The 20,683-nt window shown below is 42.4% G+C and overlaps 1 protein-coding gene across 1 annotated transcript in view; it reads right to left on the bottom strand.

The window, feature by feature from the left end:
- The window catches only part of MYRIP (myosin VIIA and Rab interacting protein), a 156,417-nt gene that overhangs the window by 124,673 nt on the left and 11,061 nt on the right, over positions 1–20,683 (bottom strand). Inside the window, exon 2 of the mRNA XM_061374858.1 lies at positions 18,661–18,810. Within this exon, the coding sequence (XP_061230842.1) occupies positions 18,661–18,770 (110 nt within the window). The 5' untranslated portion in view covers positions 18,771–18,810. The remainder of the gene's footprint in view (positions 1–18,660; positions 18,811–20,683) is intronic.

Genomic DNA, 20,683 nt, shown 5'->3' with positions numbered 1-20,683 from the left:
GCTTACAAGAAAAGACCTCTTACTAGTTTAAAAAGATAGTCTGAGCCTGAAATAAAGGTCTCCCATAAGGACCTGACAAAGAAACCTGGATCTCCCATGCTACTTCATCTAACTTTGTGGATGGTTTTGCTAATATACTGAAGGAGGAAGGCCATAAGGTTTTATTATGGAAGGGATCTACTTAAACAAAAGAAAAACTCAAAGAGCAAGCAAAGAAAAGAAATAAAATCCAAACCACTGAACCTAACCCAAAGAGAAAACCTACAATATCAGAGTTAGTGTTCATGACCAGTGCCCAGGAGCATGAAGAACCTCAACCTAATAAATGAGTCTTTTTAATATGCTATTTGAAGAGAATTATCTTTATTAAAACCAATCCAGCCTTTATGAATAATACATGCCAGCTTCAGACAGATCAAAAGAACAGTTACTCTCTACAAAATTACTTCTAGGAGGGAAAAAAAGGCACATTCTTACTCAACAGATCTGTTTCCTGATACCTTCAGCCAGAAGGATATTCATTCACATTTGTATATTAAAAAGGCCAGAAAAAGGTAACTTGCATAGCCAGGCTTGCTAAGAAGGAGCACAAGCCATCATCGTGATGTGGAGTGGTGAAAGCTCCATCCCTGGCAGTGTTCAAGGCCAGGCTGGATGACACAGCCTAGCGTGAGATGTCCCTGCCCATGGCAGAGGTTTGGAACTAGATGAACTTCAGGTCATAGCAGCCTTCCAGTATCTGAAGGGGGCTACAAGGATGCTGGGGAAGGACTCTTCATTAGGGACTGCAGTGACAGGACAAGGGGTGATGGGTTCAAACTGGAACAGGGGAAGTTTAGATTGGATCTAAGGAAGAAATTCTTTACTGTAAGGGTGGTGAGGCACTGGAATGGGTTGCCAAAGGAAGCTGTGAATGCTCCATCCCTGGCAGTGTTCAAGGCCAGGCTGGACAGAGCCTTGGGTGCCATGGTTTAGTGTGAGGTGTCCCTGCCCATGGCAGGGGGTTGGAACTGGATGATTTTAAGGTCCTTTCCAACCCTAACTATTCTATGATTCTCTGATCCTATGACTCTATGATTCCTTTCCAACCAGAACCATTCTATAGTTCTATGGGCTTCTGCTGCCAGAGCTACTCCATGCACTGGGAGTGGTGCAGCCATTATTGCCCCAGCTAGTACAGCTCACAAGGGAAGAAGGTTTCTGCAGGAGACTCCTCAGACAGACCTTCACCTGAGTATTGCTACCACTCAAGCAGGAAACCAAGGATGCTGTGAAATGAGATCATGTAGAACCACACAGTTAGGCTTGGCTTCACATCTGGAAACTTAGATCCATAACCAAGAAGGTCTGAGGTTCAATACTGGAAAGAAACAGAAAATGAAACCCACCTTGTGCACAAGTAACAAGGCTAAAGTCTTAATAAAAACCAGACACCAGTGCTACAGGATGTGCAGAAGGTTAAATGCCCATCAAATACATTGCTGCACCTCTGCCTGCTGGGAATTACTGCAGCATTCACTCCAGTTTACCAGAAGGATTACAAATGACTGACATTCTTTGATATGCTTGGAAGCATTTCCCAAGCATGAAAAAAATTAAAGGTCCAAAATTTAGTGGAACACTGAAGGAAATCCCAAACTTGTGTCCTCCATCTACTGTTCAGCAATAGCTGCTATTCCAACCCTGTATTCTGGTTACAGGTACTCATACCAAGCCCAGCAGAGAACTTGTCCCTAGCAGATTTTAAAGGAATAACACATATACTTATGGACAAGCTGTCACTTGTAATATATCTGTTCTGAGAGCAGGATGTGGATGCTTCAAGTTCACAGGCATCTGTTAAGTGCTACATGTCAAGCCCAGAAAACGCTGTACTTGAAAGCTATTAGGTGAGGGTGGAAGCTGCAAACACAGAAGACAAACACACCTCTGGAAATGTTAAGGTTTTATAAGTACTTTGGAGCAAACAATGCTGGAAACCAGTTGGGAATGAACCTGTGGGTACGTGCCAGCAACTCACTTCAATTCTTAGCAAGAGGATGGAAAACATAATAAAAACACACTAAACAGAAGCACAAATAATGTGGAATTGAATATATTTCCTTTGCATGCACATATCACTTCCTTTTAAAAATGAACCATAATTAATAGATGATAAAGGACAAGGTCAATGCAATACCCAACTCCAGCTGGTAAAAACCTCATTCAGGTCACAAGTTATCTACACATAAAAACTCTCCCCAGATGATACAGGGGATGAGAATTTCAAGCTTCTTTATAACACACTGTAAAGGATATGATTGGAAGACTGGCTGCTTTTCATCATTTAGAAAACAAGGCAGGCTAGAAGTGAAAAAATATTATTCAATACACAAATTCTTGAATTCCATGATTTAAGAAGTTATCCTGATAGCAAAATGAAGAAGACTTAAGAAGTCACCCCCATAACAAAACAGGATGGAGCTAAAGAGAGCAGCAAAATACACATAAACCAATATTCAGTGCAAAGTTGGTCTTACCACCCCTACCAAAACCCCACATCTTTGTGTGGTTATCACCCCAGCTTTTCTGTCACAACTCTTCTAGCATTTAGCACCAATATTAAGTGTGTTGCAGTAAGACACACCAATGTTCCAGAGGGGTAAACCTGTACACGACACTCATCTGTTGTGCCTTGTTTCCTCTAGTGCAGCCTAACACAGGAAAACTGATTTGTCCTTCCTTGCCCATTACCTCAAAGAAACTCTTCTGGCCTGACAAGGTTTGTCTTTCTGCCAGAAGCCTCATAAATGTTCCTTTATTTCTTTTTTTCACTGAGCATCCTTCAATGCAAACGGAAAATACTTGTTTATAGATCATTTCATTAAAAGAGACCTGACACCTTATTGATATAATTAATACATTAAAAAAAAAAGGATAAAACCCTCAAGTTTAAATCACTGGACCCATTGTTATAGTGTGCAAACAGCACCAGCCAAGGCAGCAACAATAGTCCTCTTATGTTCTGCTGAGAAGGTGGCATACAGGATTAAAGCTGACAAATCTCCATGGGTGCACGGCTCCAGAGAGCTTGCATCTTTAAGATTAAGCCTTTAGCTTTTATTAGTACCACAAAGAGCAAGAACAAGCCCCTGCTGAAGCAGACACAGAAGCTTATGTCAGGAAATGCCAAAGTTCTAACTCAAATTCATGAAGATAAAAAAACAAACCCAAGACACTGTCAGGAAGGCTGAGGCTGCAGCCCAGGCCACTGTACCCAACTAATCCCTTGCTAAGTAAAGCTCAGCCCAGCTACAATCTTGGTACCCACAGAACCATGTTGGTTTCATAGAATCACAGAATCAACAGGCTGGAAAAGCCCTTCAAGCTCACCCAGTCCAACCATTCCCCAGCACTCTAAGGCCACCACTAACCCATGGCACTGAGGCCTCGTCTCCACGCTGTGTGAACACTTGCAGGGACGGTGCCTGCAGCCCTGCCCTGGGCAGCCTGTTCCAATGCCTGAGCACCCTCTGGGGAAGGAATTGTTCCTCAGCTCCATCTAAACCTGCCCTGGTGCAGCTTGAGGCCGGTTCCTCTTGTCCTGTCCCTTGTTCCTTGGGAGCAGAGACCGACCCCACCTCACTCCAACCTCCTGTCAGGCACTTGTAGGGAGCCATCAGGTCCCCCCTGAGCCTTCTCTTCTCCAGACTGAACCCCCCAGGTCCCTCAGCCGTTCCCCATCACACTTGTGCTCCAGGCCCTGCACCAGCTCCATTGCCCTTCTCTGGCCCCGCTCCTCAGGTCAAGTATGTGCTCAGCTAAGCTTGCAAGTCTATTAGGAAAGGATCAGCTTGATTTCCCAGGGTGCTTAAACTGGCTCCCAGCTTCTCCTCTATTCACAACGATCTTTGCCCAGTCTGAAATCCCTGTATGAAGGACCAGTAACCAGGCACGACACCTCTGGGAAGCAGCACAGGTCAGAACCAGACAGGGCTGCCAGCTCCAGAGCAGGACCAAAGACACACAGAAGCAGGCTGGCTCCTCAGCCCGCACTCCAAAGCAGTGCTGCTGTGCTAGCAGTCAGAAACCAGCCCTGCAAATAAAAGCAATCAGACTGACATTGAAGAAGTGTGAAGGTTGCGTTTGTCCTGTGGAATACTTGATTCCAGTAACCACTAAACTGTCCCAGAACACTCTCTAGAGGAAAAGGAAACCAGAAATCAGGTTTAGAAATCACTTGCAGGGGATGGGGAAACAAACAGCACATTCAGCTCACTAAGCTTATTCCCCCTCCAAACAAAGAAACCTTTCTGAACTCCCTCTGACCAGTGCTACTGTCACCTATGGTCCCTCAGGTACCATTAAATCCATGACAGGGGACTTCACCAAACTTAAATATCCCTGTAAGACCCTGCATTTATCCCTGCTGGGTATGTGTGACTCACAAAGACCACTGTAACACATTTGGCAGCTTAATATATTGGAACCGATTTATTACTGCACTGCTTCAGTTGTGATAAATTCACCAAAGACTTGCCTGACTCACTGTAATGGTCTCTTCTTCCAACCAGCATAAAGATAATGACATTAAAGCAACGGACATAAGTCTGCATATAGTGCTTACAGTAATAAACATGCTTTAAAACGTCAGCCATGGCTTCATAGTTATACTCATTCACTTTTAGTAGATCAGGAATAGATGTGACACATTTCAAGCTCTAATACAATAGAATCTTAGAATCACAGAATGGTTTGGGTTGGAAAGGACCTTAAGATCATCCAGTTCCAACCCCCCTGCCATGGGCAGGGACACCTCACACTAGAGCAGGTTGTTTCAAGCCCCTGTGTCCAACCTGCTCGGGTAGGGCTGGGTATCGGTCGGTGGGTGGTGAGCAGTTGTATTCTCTTCCCTTGTTATTTCCTGTATCATTATCATTATTGGTAGTAGCAGCAGTGGTTTGTGTTATACCTTAGTTACTGGACTGCTCTTATCTCAACCCATGGGAGTTACTTTCTTTCCATTCTCCTGAACCACAGCCACATGGTTCCAAGTTGGCAGCTGGGCTTAAACCATGACAGAGACTACTCTGGCATCACACAGAAGAGCTTCAAGACCCCGTCTCATATCATCTATGTAGAGACACAGACACTCATTTAATAAGATGAGCACAGTACTTTGCCCCCTACCATCTGCTCCATAAACCAAGGAGGAGGCAGGATACTAAGAGAAGCATGACACAAGCCTAGTGCCAGCAGAGACCTTCCCAGCACATGGAGAAAGCTCCTACAGTCATGGTGCTCTCCACCAATAGGCAAAATCACTGCAGTACCGATGGCAGCTGGGATGTGTTCCTCAGGAAGCATCAGGCTTTTCTGCTTTTAATGATGGCTTCTCATTGTACACATTCCCCCACTGTGCTACGCTCCCCTTCCAGCCAGTTTCTGGGGTAATTCCATCAGATTTCACAGGGCATAGAGGGCACAGAAGGACATTATGCCAAATGGTCCCTGCCAGCAAACAACATCAGCTTTTTCATAATCTACACATGAGCTTTGTTTAAAAATGACATTTGCATTGCCTTTTCTGATCTCAGTAACAGAGAAAAGGTTCTGTAATAAACCCGTGTGGTTTATTATCCCCATAGAATCACAGAATGGTTTGGGTTGGAAGGCACCTTAAGATCATTCAGTTCCAACACCCCTGCCACAGGCAGAGACACTTCACGCTAGACCATGCTGCCCAAGGCCCTTTCCAACCTGGCTGCTCCAAGCCCCGTCCAACCTAGCCTTGAACACTGTTGGGGGCACCAGAACTGCAGTACTCCAGGTGAGGTCTCACAACAATCAGGTATACTGTCTCAGACTCCAAAACTGTGACAATATCTGCAATCTCCTAAACATTTGCTTACCCATTAAAGCAAACCTTAAATGTTTTTCTAGGTAGCACATCATGTGTGATCAAACCAAAGGAGTCATTAAATAATAGCTCGCAAGCCACGGAGGAAAAGGGATGCTTAGCATAATTTAAAGCTTTGCAAAGCAGTGGAATACTTGGAAACCAATGAGGAGGTCAGAGAGAACACCCTTATAACATGTATCACATATCAGTAGATAGGTCTGTTAAGCACTCACACAGAAACAGCATCCTCTGAAACGAGTTCCCTGATACCAAACTGTTCTCAACCATTGATGAAATGTACCACAACACCTTGATTTTGGGAAGGATCCATATGACTTTACACAACGAAAGACGACTGGCAAATCATCACAGTATGATCCTCTGTTTCAGGCTTATTTGTTCTACTGCAGTTTTCTAATTCATCTCTGTATCTCTGCTAAAGAGAGTACTCTAAATGGAAGTAATCATTGGTTGTAATCATCAACAGTAAGGTTGACTGTTAATGGGAAAAGGCTGTGCTCCATTGCTACTGGACAGGTACCTCAGTTAAGTCACTAAAAGTCATTTGAAACACAATCTGAGAAACATAGACCCTTCACAAACAGCTCTGTGATATAGAAAACTATACAGATTGTTGTATAGCTTTTGATCTATTCCTAAGGAGTCCTACTGGTCAACCATGAAGAGATGTAAAGAAACAGGTATTACTTAGTCAGCCCCTTCATCAAATCCCATGTGTTTTCCAGGAAAGCCACATTCTTCACCAGCAATACAAGACCTGAATTCATCTGTCCCCTAAGAAAACTGCTCAAATGGAAAGAGGGAGGTCTGGGAAGCTCACTGTAGCCTCAAGCTTTTCTTCTGCATTCCCAAATACGAAAGTCATAGATAGAGCTGGTTTATTATATTCAGACACAAGGTGTCTGGTGATGTTTTGCTCAGAACATGGCCACACTCAAGTATAACTGCTCCTAATCCATGACATATTTTCTAATCACAAGTTTCTGTGGAGGATGTCTGTTTTTCCACAACTGGCAGCATATAACAAGATACAGTGATTGTGATTTCTGTCATTCAATTTCTGACTGCTTCATGGAAGCCAATATCCATTAGCATCTCTATGGCAAGCTGTTTCTGTCTCAAGTTTTGCTCCATAAGGCACCTACAAAGTTAGGTAGGAGAGAGAACCAGATTCCCAATGCAAAGACTCAAATCCATCTGTATCTTAGAGCTGTAGTGCCTCACTGTTTGGTTTGTACTATTCAGAAAGACAGAGACTAAGCCTTGACTTTCAATCCTCCATGCTGACTGCTATTACCTAGACCAGAAGCGTTTGCTTATGAGTGAAGAAAGAAATCCACAGTACTGAAGAGTTTTATCCATGCAAAGGCAACTGAACTACAGTCATAAACCATACTAAAGACAGCTAAATCATGAGAACATAAGCAGGATAAAGGGAATATCAGCCTTTGATTTCACCAGATAACAGTGGCTTCAGTGACATTTTTTCTTCTCCTCCCCTATTCCCAACCTCCCTTCTCTCAGATAACCCCAATCACCATTACAAAGCATTGTAAAGTACTGAAGCAACTAATCAAAGGGAAGTATCACCCCACTAAGCAAGTTAAATGTGGAGACATCAGATATGCCTGAAATGGTCTGCTGGTTGCTGAGATTATTCTTCTGCAGCAAACATGAGCATTAGAAGACTTTTTCATGGATGGGAAAACGCATCATAGCTGTTTCCAAAATGCCTGTCTGTTCACAGACACTTACATACTGCTGATTTACTCATCACGTTAATGGTAATGTTAGTAACTGATGCTAAAGCAGCAATGCCTGCAATACCAAAAGAAACGTGTGTTTAAGACCACCATTTCTGCTCAAAGGGATCACATTGGATGCACACACTCTCTTTTTGCAACCCTTTCCTCTTTGCTGATTTGCTCCAAGTCGGTGGTGTTTGGCCAGGTCTGTATGTGTAGAACACTTCCATGTAGACATGGTGTTGGGAATTCCCTGTTCAACACTCTGAATCTCAATAGTCCCTATTACCATCCTAGCAGGAGTCACCACTGCCTCTGAGGCATAACTTACTTCAGACAGCTATAGTGACTGAGGAAACTTTAGAAACAACCCAAGTTACCATAGAAACAATCAAGTAACCCCAGTTACTTTAGAAACAACCCAAGTTACCAACTTAACAAGAGAAACATAGGTCAAAGGAGAGCACTCCTGAAAAGTGCACAAAATGAATTTCTGTTTCCAGGTGATGGAGTTTCTGTCCTTTGTTTTATTAAACTGAGCCCTAAGTTGATTAAATGCATCTTTTTCCATTACCCAAGGGCAGAAAGGCTTTGGAGTGCTTGGAACTGCTTCCTCAACTGATTAAAGACAAATGAAATCTGAGAGAACCGCTGGGCAGGAGAACACTTGTTGATTGTCACAGACTGTGCTAAGGACTAGAATAGTATTTTGCTTGATGAGAAGGAAAAACTATTCACTCTTGTGCTACCAATATTTACTTTCTGTCACATTTTTATTCAGAATGCAACAAGATGAAGATACCAACCTGGAACTAAACTAAGAACAGGTTAAGGTAAAGAAATGTAAAGGCTATTCCCCCTTAGACCCTCTTCCAGCAAGTACATCAACAGATATACTACAAGGCAGGAAATCCTCTATTACAGCTGGCTGACAGAACTGCCATCCAAAATACTCTGTATTTTACACTATCCCAAACACATGAACGTTAATTCAGTCCAAGTGTCCAGCTCTGTAGAGGTTCTAACCTAGCATTTCAAATCTGAAGTTTGCATCTCTGCAGAGCTGGAAGTCTAGCCTGTATTAATGATGGAGTCGCCTTCCCTGGAAGTGTTCACAAACCATGCAGATGAGGCCCTTAGTGACACAGTTGAGTCGTGGATTTGGCTGTGCTGGGGAATGGTTGGACTTGATCATATTAAAGGTCTTTTCCAGTGTGGTTCATTCTATGATTCGACATGTTTGACTTGTTACAAACCTCTTATTCCCAAGGCTGACTTCCTCAAATTTCTCATCTGCTCTGGCACTCTGAAAGCACGTTTACCAGTGCTGTTGTGCTGATAAGTATTCAATTATATAATACACTGTTAGTATATTATCATGCACTGTAATATACTATTAGTATTATATATAACTTTATAATATAATCATGGAACCATAGAATAGTTAGGGTTGGAAAGGACCTTAAGATCATCCAGTTCCAACCCCCTGCCATGGGCAGGGACACCTCACACTAAACCATGTCACCCAAGGCTCTGTCCAACCTGGCCTTGAACACTGCCGGGGATGGGGCAGCCACAGCTTCTCTGGGCACCCTGTGCCAGCGCCTCAGCACCCTCAAAGGGAAGAACTTCTGCCTTAGATCTAACCTGAACTTGCCCTGTTTCAGTTTGAACCCACTAGTGACAACATTATTTAGGATACAGTCCCTATCTAACAAGAGATATTCCAGACCTGTCATCCACGTATTTGACTCCTTTCTTGTCAGGCCACAATGCATACAAAGAATGTTTTCCAAAGGCAGAATGACAGGTGACATCCTGCCATCAGTGGAAGGGACATCAACTAAAGAGACAGGTTCGTTCTTTTGTGTGACTGGGGCAATGGAAGGATTAGCACAGAACGACCTCCAGGATGACTGACAGCTTAGATGCAGCTACAACAAAGCCTTTAAAATTAAGCTTACTTTCAACCTTCCTAACAGAAGCACACAAGTTTATTTTATATTCTTAAATGAGAAAGGAAATAAACCCGCCCAAACCAGTCAAAATGGAAACAAGGAACTCATCACCTCCTGCAGGTTCAAGAACCGTAATGAAAACACGGAACCACAGTGGCAACGCTAATGAACTGCCATCCTGTACTGACACGTCTTCTATCACAACACAGCGGTCCTGTCACTTGTAGAGACTCTTAAGTCTCACCAGAGTGTTTCTGAACAGCAGTAACATTTGATTAAATCCCTGTCACCTCCAACAGGCTTCCCTTTTAATTGCTTCTTGATGTCAAGTTCTTTTGATTGAGATGCAAACACTGAGTTCCGTGCTGTTTCCAAATGACTTTCTTTCCAATGTGCTTGACAAAAACAAGGTAATTTCAGAATGCCTTTTCAAGCTGGAAGCGCTGCAGAAACACCACACCATTTGCAGCCTATATCCTCCCATATTCCCTAGCCAAATTATAATCCAAAGTGTATCAAGAACCACACCATATTTGCCATAAGGCTGTAGCAGGTTTGCATTACGTTTGAGTTCTGCTGCTTTCATGAGGATTTTAAGTCATAGCCAGAAAGAGAAACAAAGGGTTAAAGCAATAAGGGAAGAGAGGCATAAGCCAATATTATCCATCCCAATCAAAACCAAAGAAACACAGTCTTCCTGGGTGTGCAGCTCAAACACTTGCTGTAGCCCCAGGCAGAGAGCCAAATATACACCAACCACAAAATAAAGGTAAGAGCAGATGAAGAACTTACCTCAAGTTTACTCACAGAGAAAAGTATGACTGCAATTGCCCATATGTTAGCTCCTTCCCCTAAGCAAACATGAAGTTCCTTACCATACTCTTCAAGGGTAAAATCATATTTAGCTCACATTTATGACAGGGTAGGATCATACACGTCTGTTAGCACCCATTCCAGCAATAGTTTATGGTATATTAACTTGCCGAGACACAGCTGATAGTTTCTGCATCCCAAAAACATCACAAATGCAAAACTTAAAATCTTCATTTATACTATTATTTTCAGAAAGGTAACAAAACCAGATCCATTTTATTTCATGTATGCAACCAACAAGTGCTAGAAAGTGTTACAGTTAGAAAGTATCTCCAAAGGCATTTCTGAAACCACCACTTTGGAAGTGTTGACAAAGTGTTTTGACATCTTTGGAGTTCTCCCACACACCCATACCCCTTTTTCCTTTAGCTGAAAATGTTCCATTTCATCTAGAAAGAAAAATGCTGAGAATACTGCCATCTGTGAAGCAGAGATCAGCTATCTCTAACATGCACCTCTTAACTCAGGCAGCTTCCTTCACTTGGGGAAGCTGTCTGGCAGTCCATTGAACTCACCATGAACACAGAATGTAGAACCCCAGATTGGGTTGGTTTGGAAAGGACCTCAAGATCATCCAGTTCCAACCCCCTGCCATGGGCAGGGACACCTCACACTAGATCAGCTTGCTCCAAGCCCCTGTGTCCAACCTGGCCTTGAACACTGACAGGGATGGGGCAGCCACAGCTTCTCTGGGCACCCTGTGCCAGCACCTCAGCACCCTCACAGGGAAGAGCTTCTGCCTTAGATCTAACCTGAACTTCCCCTGTTTCAGTCTGAACCCATCACCCCTTGTCCTATCACTTCATATTCTATGAAGAACACAAAGTCCTGTAAGCAACCAAAGGCAAACACTAACCCTTGAAATAAAAACATCAGCAAAACCTATTTTCAATCAATATTATTTGCCTTAAATGTAGTAACTATGAAATATAACAATACTTTTTAAGAATGGCAATAGCCATTCTAGGTGGAAGCAGAAATCTTTTTCCTCCACAGACATCAGTGTTTCTTAAATGCTCAAAGTGCTTTTAAACTTCTATTATACATATGCTTCTAGGGAAAAAAAAAGTATTAAGTCAAATTTAAATGCTGAGTAGCATTTCAGATTGACAAAATCCCTTCTGATGAGCAGCATCTCTTATTTCCTTGAAGACCAAAAGGTGAGTATATTCAAGACAGGAAGTCATACAGCTTCAGACAGATCCATCCAGATTGATGCAGCCAAGAACAGGTCTACAGCATGTTGCTATAGAAACTCAGTAAACCCATTCCCTTCTGGCATAAAACAGAAACAAAGCACGTTTTAAATACAACACTTCTTCCAAAACTGTAAGACTTGGCACATATTGCTTAGAACTTAGTGGGTGCTTAATGGAAATGCATTTAGAGCATCCCAGTGTGGGAGCAGGGCCAGGGCAGGGATTGTGCCCTGTGCTGGGCACTGGTGAGGCTGCACCTCAAATCCTGTGTTCAGTTCTGGGCCCCTCACTGCAAGAGAGACATTGAGGGGCTGGAGCGGGGCCAGAGAAGGGCAACGGAGCTGGTGCAGGGCCTGGAGCACAAGTGTGATGGGGAACGGCTGAGGGACCTGGGGGGTTCAGTCTGGAGAAGAGAAGGCTCAGGGGGGACCTGATGGCTCCCTACAAGTGCCTGACAGGAGGTTGTAGTGAGGCGGGGTCGGTCTCTGCTCCCAAGGAACAAGGGATGGGACAAGAGGAAACGGCCTCAAGCTGCACCAGGGCAGGTTTAGATGGAGCTGAGGAACAATTCCTTCCCCAGAGGGTGCTCAGGCATTGGAACAGGCTGCCCAGGGCAGGGCTGCAGTCACCGTCCCTGCAAGTGCTCACACAGGGATGTGAACACTAATGTCAGATTCTTTCCAGCGCCCTGATTTCTCTCCTGTAAAGCATAGAAACTGCAGTCACTTTCTCTGCTTATAGGTGGACCAATTCTGAGTCAGCAGAACCTATGTGTTAACTTTGTACCTGGTTCCTGTGGATCTGAGAGTCTGGAGCAAATCACAGAAAAAAGGACTCCAAACTGCTGCACTGCACACAACATGGGATGGAATAGCTACTTCCTTGTCTACCCCCAGACACAGCATTATTTGCTAGCAAGCAGCATTCTTGCATCAGTGTTTCTTGAGATTAGAGACAAGGAAGAGTTTCTAACTGCATTTTAAAGTGCATCCTTACTGACTGCAGCAAAACCAACCACTAGCTCTCTGGCTCTCATGCAGAATTCATCCAGGTCACTAACTGAGTTTTGGTAAGTCATTCACCCTGACCTGAGAATATGCCTAAGGCATACCTGTTAAAACATTAAACACTGCAGTTGAGGCAGGGCTGCATAGAAACAGTGTAAAGCAGCTAGTACACAAACAAAGCTACTGATAACTCAATCCTGACAGCTTGCATGAGCTAAGAAACAGGTTTCTTTCCATCTTGGAACATGATGTAACAAAATTGGTGATAATCTATAAATAAAGATGTCTTGCTCTTTCCTAATCCTGTTAATGAACCTTTACTTCCAACAAACAGCTGTCCTGCTCCAGATATATTTTACTCTTGCTCTATAAGCCAAAGCAGTAGCAATATAATCTATGAAGCTGCAGCTATGATTCTGTTGAATCATGCAGTGCACTCAAAAATAAGCTCAGACATGTGAGTGCTAAACTTATGACAGCTCAGCAGAGCCTTGCACTGGAGAAGAGGAAAGCTAGGTTAACAAAAAGCTTTTCGTTGGGAAGGAACAAACCACTCTAAGACCTTTTATCACAGGGAGAGAATACGTGCGTCAGGACAGCCCATCAAGAAGTGAGGGCCATTCTCCTTAGCACTCTCAAGCCTCATGGGCAGAGAAGCAGGGCTATGAAGTGGTATGTTAAAGCCTCCTCCTCTGGATCCCCTGAGGAGTTAAATGCACAGGTACAGGAACCAGAATGGTGCCTACCTGCTAAAACAAAACAACAAATCAAAAGCAGAGTAAATAACAGGAATGCTCCTTGTGTTCTCCCCATGCTGCTCATCAGAGGGAAGAGCAGGCAGGCTGACCTTATAAAATCACTTTGAGCAACAAGGTATTGATCAGAAGTTCATCTGCTGGAACTCTGAAGCTTGTGGAGATGAGACCAACCTCCCATTCCTTCCTTCCTCTGCAGGAAAACAGCTTCATTTGGAGGTGAGGAGAAGAGGGAAGATGGACAGGGGGTTTTGGTTGGGTTTTGTTGGGGGATTTTTTAAGGTATTTGATACATACCTGTCCCAGGAAGGAGGAACAAGAACCGATACACAGAATCAACAGATAGCTAACCAAATGGCTGACACGGCATTTGGCCACTTCAATATGATCCACACAGATATTTCAATTATCAGGAGAGGAAGGAGTTTAGTATTTTATCCATTGCAAGACCCATCACACATACAGTAAATATAAGAAAAATCACCAAACTGGTTTCTGGGTTTTGTCACGTATGAGAATTGGTTTCTTAAGAAGCCTCTTCACAGGTCTATTAATGCTGCAACAGGCTATGATGTAAAAGGAGCAGAAAGAATAAAGCAAGCAAAAGCAACTCAGTTAATGTACAACATTTCATCATCTTCTATGCAAGGCTCTATTCTAGCCCCTTACCAATTGTTTGGCTAAAAGAAACTAGGAAGCAGAGTGGAGAGGGCGCTCCAGTGAGAACACACATCTCTTTTCTGCAGATAAAGCACTGCTGGAGATCTGATCCTGAAACACTCAAGTTTGTCTTTATCACAACTAAAAACGCAAACAGCAAAGCTGATATTCACTGACCCAGCTCCCAAAGACACAACATCAGGCACGGCGTGGTGATGTTTCTGACTGTGGGTGACAGTCAACTCCCAACTCTTCCCTTGTGCTATTCCGGTGACTCCATGTAACCCTATTAAGTGCTTAACATGCCCTTAGTGACACTAAAGACCTTAAAGGTGTTTTCTAACCTAGCTGATTCTGTGATTCTATGATCACATATCCATGCTGTACCAGAAGGTCAGAAGTTTTTCCTTGTAAATGTGTGATTAACAGCAATGGCTTGAACAAAAGAGAACCCTGTCCCCTGCAGAGAATCATTTCACCCCTGCACAAAAGCAAATGAAATGCAAATTTCTGAGGTTTATCACTAGAATTACTCTTAAAAAGATGCTGACTCGAGGTTTGCTACAGTGATGGAAACTTTAGTTAGCCAGTGGTTATCGGAAGAGGGCTCAAGTCACTTAGGCCATGACAGGTAAAGCATCTGCTTTGTTGGCAGCTGGTCAGCACTGAGCCCTTTCTATACCTGCCCCCTTCCCCACTCTTCCAACTTTTGGGCTTTTGCAGTCATTCTGAATGTTAAATTCAGTATCAGATCATCCATCCTCTTACCTGCCCACATGGCTAAAACACATCAGGTCAGGAACACAGCATCATAAACTCACAGAACAGTTAGGGTTGGAAAGGACCTTAAGAACATCTGCCACAATAAGATGATCTGTAAAACTCTGATTTCACACCCTGACTTCTCAGCATTCCTGACCTCAAACAAATGGGCAAGCATCTCTACAAATACAGTGGGAAGAACAAAACCCAAGGGGAAACTGATTTTGCCCACGGCAGAGGAGAATAAAGAGTGGCACATTTAGACAGTCAGTCTGGAAAGCTGAATGCACAGGCAGCAAATAGAAACAAATACAAGGCAGCACTCTCTTTTACAAATCTGCTTACATAAAGAGGCCTACCTCATGAACACAAACACATATTTGCCCTTGTAAGCTCTCCTCTGCCCTTTCTTTAAAACATTAAAAACCGAAACACCAACTGCAGATATGACAAAGACATTATACACAGCAAAACATCAAAAGCTCAACCCACAAAACAACCCAATCCACCCTACTGCTGCTGTCCCGCAGCTGCATCAAGTCTGAAATGCAAAGATTAAGGAAATAAACTTGTTCTTGAGAAAACAAACCATGAGCGTGTGCAGTCAACCTGCTGAACTAGCCAGCTATGGCTCTCAGTGAGCCAGGAGCCCAGAGACAGCCTGCAGAGCTACTGTGGCAGAGGTGATGTGCACAAGGCTGTAGTGCTGAGCAGCTCAAAGCCATCCCCTTCCTAATTCTATCTGATCTGCCCAGTTTGCCTGTTTCAACTGATTCACAGAAAACCAAGCCCATCTATTCACAAGTGTGCGTTATCACTGCAGCCTCAGTGACTCCGGATGATTACACTTACATTGCAGTCAATAAAACCACAACACTACTGCCAAAGGACAGAACCAACACAATCAAAACAGAAAAGAGTATGGGTGAACAAACAACAAAGAACAGTAAATATTATCCATCTGGGATCAGGCCAAGAGCCAGAGCAAAAAAAGAAACTGAAATAATATGAAGCAATAAGGCATAATAAATCAGCCACACTAATCACTATTTACATATGGTTATACCTTATTGTCATCTATTTTTAACCAACTACACAATCACAAAACATCTGCTAACAAGAACGTGAAGTTAAAAGAAAGGTTTCGATCAGAGAACCAGTGCTAAGGATTCTCACTGCAGAGAGATTCCAAACAGCTTTGCAGCAGAAAATGCAGATGATCAGCATGGCTTTTCTCCACACATTCATCATGCCATTTTGTTTTTAGAAGATGGAACAATAAATTAATGTGGAATAACAGACATTAGCATGTTAGCTCTCAAACAGTTGACATTTTATGATCTTAAGCGCATTTATGAGGAGTGAAGATAAACTTCATTCCTACGTTACTTAACACTTCAGCTTATGCTAACAAAGCAAAACTGAAGCTATCAACCACTTGGAGGTTTCCTAGTTTTCATTGTTCTCCCAATACTGTAGAAATCTGCCATATAGTCCTTTAAGTAGTTCTTGATCTTTAGAGATAATTGCTACCAGTAGGAATTATCCAGAGAGAGATCTGTCAAACAGCTACTTACATCTGTGTGGGGAAAACCACCCCAAAATAGAACTATTGTACAGAGAATTATTCAGAAACACTATTTTAAGAAAGTATCACACAAGAAAGCATCAACAGTTCCATCCAAAGACTAAAGTTATGTTATTGTTATTCATTCCATTAAAGTTATTATTTATTCCATTATTCCATTAAAGTTATGTTATTAATTGTTATTAATTCCATAAATTCCATTAATAACTTTAATGTTATTAAAGTTATTAATTCCAGACTAACTGGAATTAATTGGGGGGGGGGGTCAGAACCCACAAATACAGCTTGGGTTTCTATTTATTAACAGCAGTCTGTATACAATAATAGATATGTAAAGTATACAAATATTAATATAAAATATATAAAATATTTGTATTAACAGCAGTCCAATATAAACCACTTTTTTCTCTTACAAAAAGATTACAAAGCTTGACAATACTTCTGAAGAGAGCCTATACTGGAGACTCTGCCAGTTGAGAACTTCCTAAAACCCAATGCAATACAGCCAAGAACATCCAAGCAGACACAAGAACTCATCTGCTTTGCTACAGGCTGAAACTTCTCATCTAGAGCAAGGTTGAAGTGTTTTATGTGACAACATTTTCTATTACATAGTATAACAAAAAGATGTGTTGCTGCATCCTTTTAACTTTGTGTTTTGTAAAAAAAGAAAAAGAGAAAGTAAGCTTTAAACTTTACTGGTCATTTTTAAGGTCATTAAAATCATTTCAGTATCAGCCTACCTTTCAGAACTTGGACTCTGTCAGTACAGCTCCTTATTTCCAGCTTAACACACTTCCATAACATACTACATTCAAGAGAACGCTCCTATACAAGCAACATTGAGTCCATGTGTTTTTCTTACCTTTCCAGTGTCTCATCTCCCTTCCCACACCAGTTTTCTACTTGTGATCATTCAATTATCAAGCCTCATGGACAACTATAGCAGCAAACACCAGCAAGAACTTTCCAATCAGTTTTCTGTGGGCATGCCTTACATCCTTCCGCCTCCTCCCCTCAGTACAGCATCTTTGTATAGCATAGGCAAGATGCCCCAGCACTCCCTACCGGTGGTATGCTTGCTCCAGTAAGATACAACCAGTCACATAAGAAAAAAGCCTACACATTCACCCTCCTGAAGCTGGTTCTGAACTCCTGGCTTTGTTGTGAAGGACTCAAAAAGAATCAGTGCTACCCACAGCAAAACCAACAGGCAAATAAATGATGTTCATGCCATCCTCCAGTCCTTCTTCCCTGCAGCAAGCTTGTAGTACCGACCCAAGCAAGAGCCTGCACAGCGTGCCAACACTGAATTAGGCCTATGCCACAAGCTGCCTTTCTTGTTCCAAATGTTTCTACTAGTTTCATAAAATAGGAAGGGAAAATTGACACAGGATTCCTCTCAGTTCCAACTGTACCTAAGATATATGCCTAGTTTTCTGCTTATTTCAGTCATCTTCCTGCTCTGTTGACTTCAGCTTGATGCTAAATGATAAAGAAATGGATGATACCTATAATGCTAGTAAGCTGTGCATTTGCCAACTGGAAAGGGAATCTTCAGACTGTTCTAGGGAATAAATAATACATTTAAAGAAGATAATAAAAGTCAGACATAATAACTCAAGGAAATATTGTTGAAACTACAAGAAAAATACTGCATCTACCAATTCAGGTTTCTCTCGGTAGTCCCCTTGTCACATACTGAAGTTCCCAGGCCGAGAAAGTTACCTTGCCAACACATTCCATTTAATTGCTTCTGGGTTGTTTCTGTTTGCAATCATTTTGTATAGAGGCTACTGAAAGCACAGTTAACTTCTCAATACAATGGATAATGTGTCCCATTGATTATTTTGGAGGAATTTCTTCACCTTCAGATGTTTCCATATAGATGAAGTTTCTGAATAAAAGGAACTGACTACAGCAAGCAAAAAAATTCTCCTAACTTTGTGTTTGTTAAAGCCAACTACTGCTATAGTCTCTAACCTGGTATATACACAGATGATTCACAGACCACTGTCACGGTTTAGGCCAGGGTAGACTAAACAAAACTGAATTACTACGTAATAATTGAATTCATGTAGAGAAGTCTGGATGCTTATTGCCTCTGTGACAGGAACACTGTAAAAGAGCTGTGTTCTCCAGCTTCCCCCCCAAAAACAGACTGTAATAATCCAGAGAGACCAGTATTTTTAATCATGTCGTTACTCTTACCTCAGCCTTTCTTCTTCTTTCTTTCGAAGGCTGAAATCTCGCTGAACCACCTGGAGCACGTGCTCTGCTTCTTCATCAGTCAAGCCTGAAAGATCCAGTTTTCTCCCCATTTTATACTCTGTCCTGGATAGGAACAGTTATGAGGAATATCTGAAATCATAAACAGAACAACAAAACGCAAAATCAGTTGAAAACACTGATATTTTTCCCAAGTGTGTTGAAATCACAGGCACAGCTGCCCAACAAAAGGTTACTGCCATTAGAGAAGAACATCATAGAATCCTGCAATGATTTAGGCTGGAAAAGACCCTTAAGATCGTGGAGCACAACCAGCTACCTCACACTGCCAAGTCCACCACTAAACCATGTCTTTAAGCACAGGTCTTTTCCATGCCTCCAGGGATGGTGACTCCAGCCCTGCCCTGGGCAGCCTGTTCCAATGCCTGAGCATCCTCTGGGAAAGGAATTGTTCTTCATCTCCAGTCTAAACTTCCCCTGGTGCAGCTTGAATGGTACATTTGAGAATTATCTTTCAAGTTCTGAAACCAGACAGCCCCATATTAGAACGAAATGCAAAAGAGAAATCATTTTGGGTAATAGATAATATTGAGGGGAGACCTCAATGCTGCTCTCCACACGAAACACATTCAACTAACTCAGGTGAAATCATATTTGGATTATTTCTGAAGATCTTACACCATGGCTCTGCAAAACCATTTACAAAACAAAACCCCTGTGAACATGTCTGAATAGAGAACACCCCCTTCTGGAACATTCAGAGGTATTTTTGTGCCACCAACTAAGAAACCAGCATTTCAAATCAACATTAAAAGGAGTATGAAGGTATCATTTCAAACGCATTTCCCAGTGTGACTGGAAAGACACAGATGTCACTGCTATCAGGACAGGAAAGAAAGCAGGATTCATCCCATTATTAACGCCCATAAGCTTTATAGGAAAAACTCAGTATATAACTGAAAGGAAAAAAACACCTATTTTAAGCAATTGCTGGAGCCAATAGAGACACCTCCATGGTACGGCTACAGCTGACCAAGACACAAGACAATGAAGAGATCAAAGATGTAGTTCCAGCTGTTCTTGAGCATCAAGTGAACAACTGTGATGAACACGGTCATAATAAGCTCTCCCTTGAGGTCTTCAGCAAGATGCTTTGGGAAACAGTGTCAAAATTAATGGTGGTTTTTCACACCTGCAAATTTACCATTGGGAAGGAAAACCAGCCCTTTGGTCCAGCTGCCACTATCAATGAGGATGTATTATAAGGGGAAAATTTACCCTTGAATGTATTAGAAGGGGGAAGCATGCAGCCCCAGTACCTTTGATTTTGGGGGTCAGAAATGACTTAATTTGAAGTAAAAACATGTTTTAAAATCACCACTGACTTTAATTTGATTTTGATGTGGTTTACTTGGAATCACAGAACAGTTTGGGTTGGAAAGGACCTTAAGATCATCCAGTTCCAACCCCCTGCCATGGGCAGGGACGCCTGCATCCCAATAGTACATAAACCTCTAAGGAACTTGTGTAGGTTTTTCCCCACAGGAAATAACTCTGATCTGGGAGTATCACAGCAGTTTAAAAGGACTTACAAACAATGCTCAGATGTCTCTTTTTCAATAGATCCGGATTATGCATTTCGGAAATGCACAATGGCAAATCCTCCAGAGGAAGTGAAACAAGTTACATTAAAAACCAAAACACAGACAACAAAATAGTTTCTCAGCCTAAAATAACTTCTGGCCTCAACAGAAATAACTTCCATGAGGCTATTCAGATGTTTGCTTTTAGGTGTTTGCCTTCATGAGTAATAAATACTTCTCTGCTAAGGCTGCTCAGCCTGGAGAAGAGAAGCTGTGTGGAGACCTCAGAGCAGCTTCCAGTGCCTGAAGGGGGCTACAAGGATGCTGGAGAGGGACTCTTCATCAGGGACTGTAGTGACAGGACAAGGGGTGATGGGTTCAAACTGAAACAGGGGAAGTTCAGGTTAGATCTAAGGCAGAAG

The sequence above is a fragment of the Neopsephotus bourkii genome, unplaced genomic scaffold (assembly GCF_033783945.1).
Source record: "Neopsephotus bourkii isolate Nb327-2 ecotype Australia unplaced genomic scaffold, CSIRO-AGI_Nbou_v1 NB_1655, whole genome shotgun sequence".
NCBI classification, from domain to species: Eukaryota; Metazoa; Chordata; class Aves; order Psittaciformes; family Psittacidae; genus Neopsephotus; species Neopsephotus bourkii.
The sequence above is the reverse complement of the archived record's forward strand: the minus strand, read 5'-3'. Positions and strand labels throughout refer to the sequence as shown.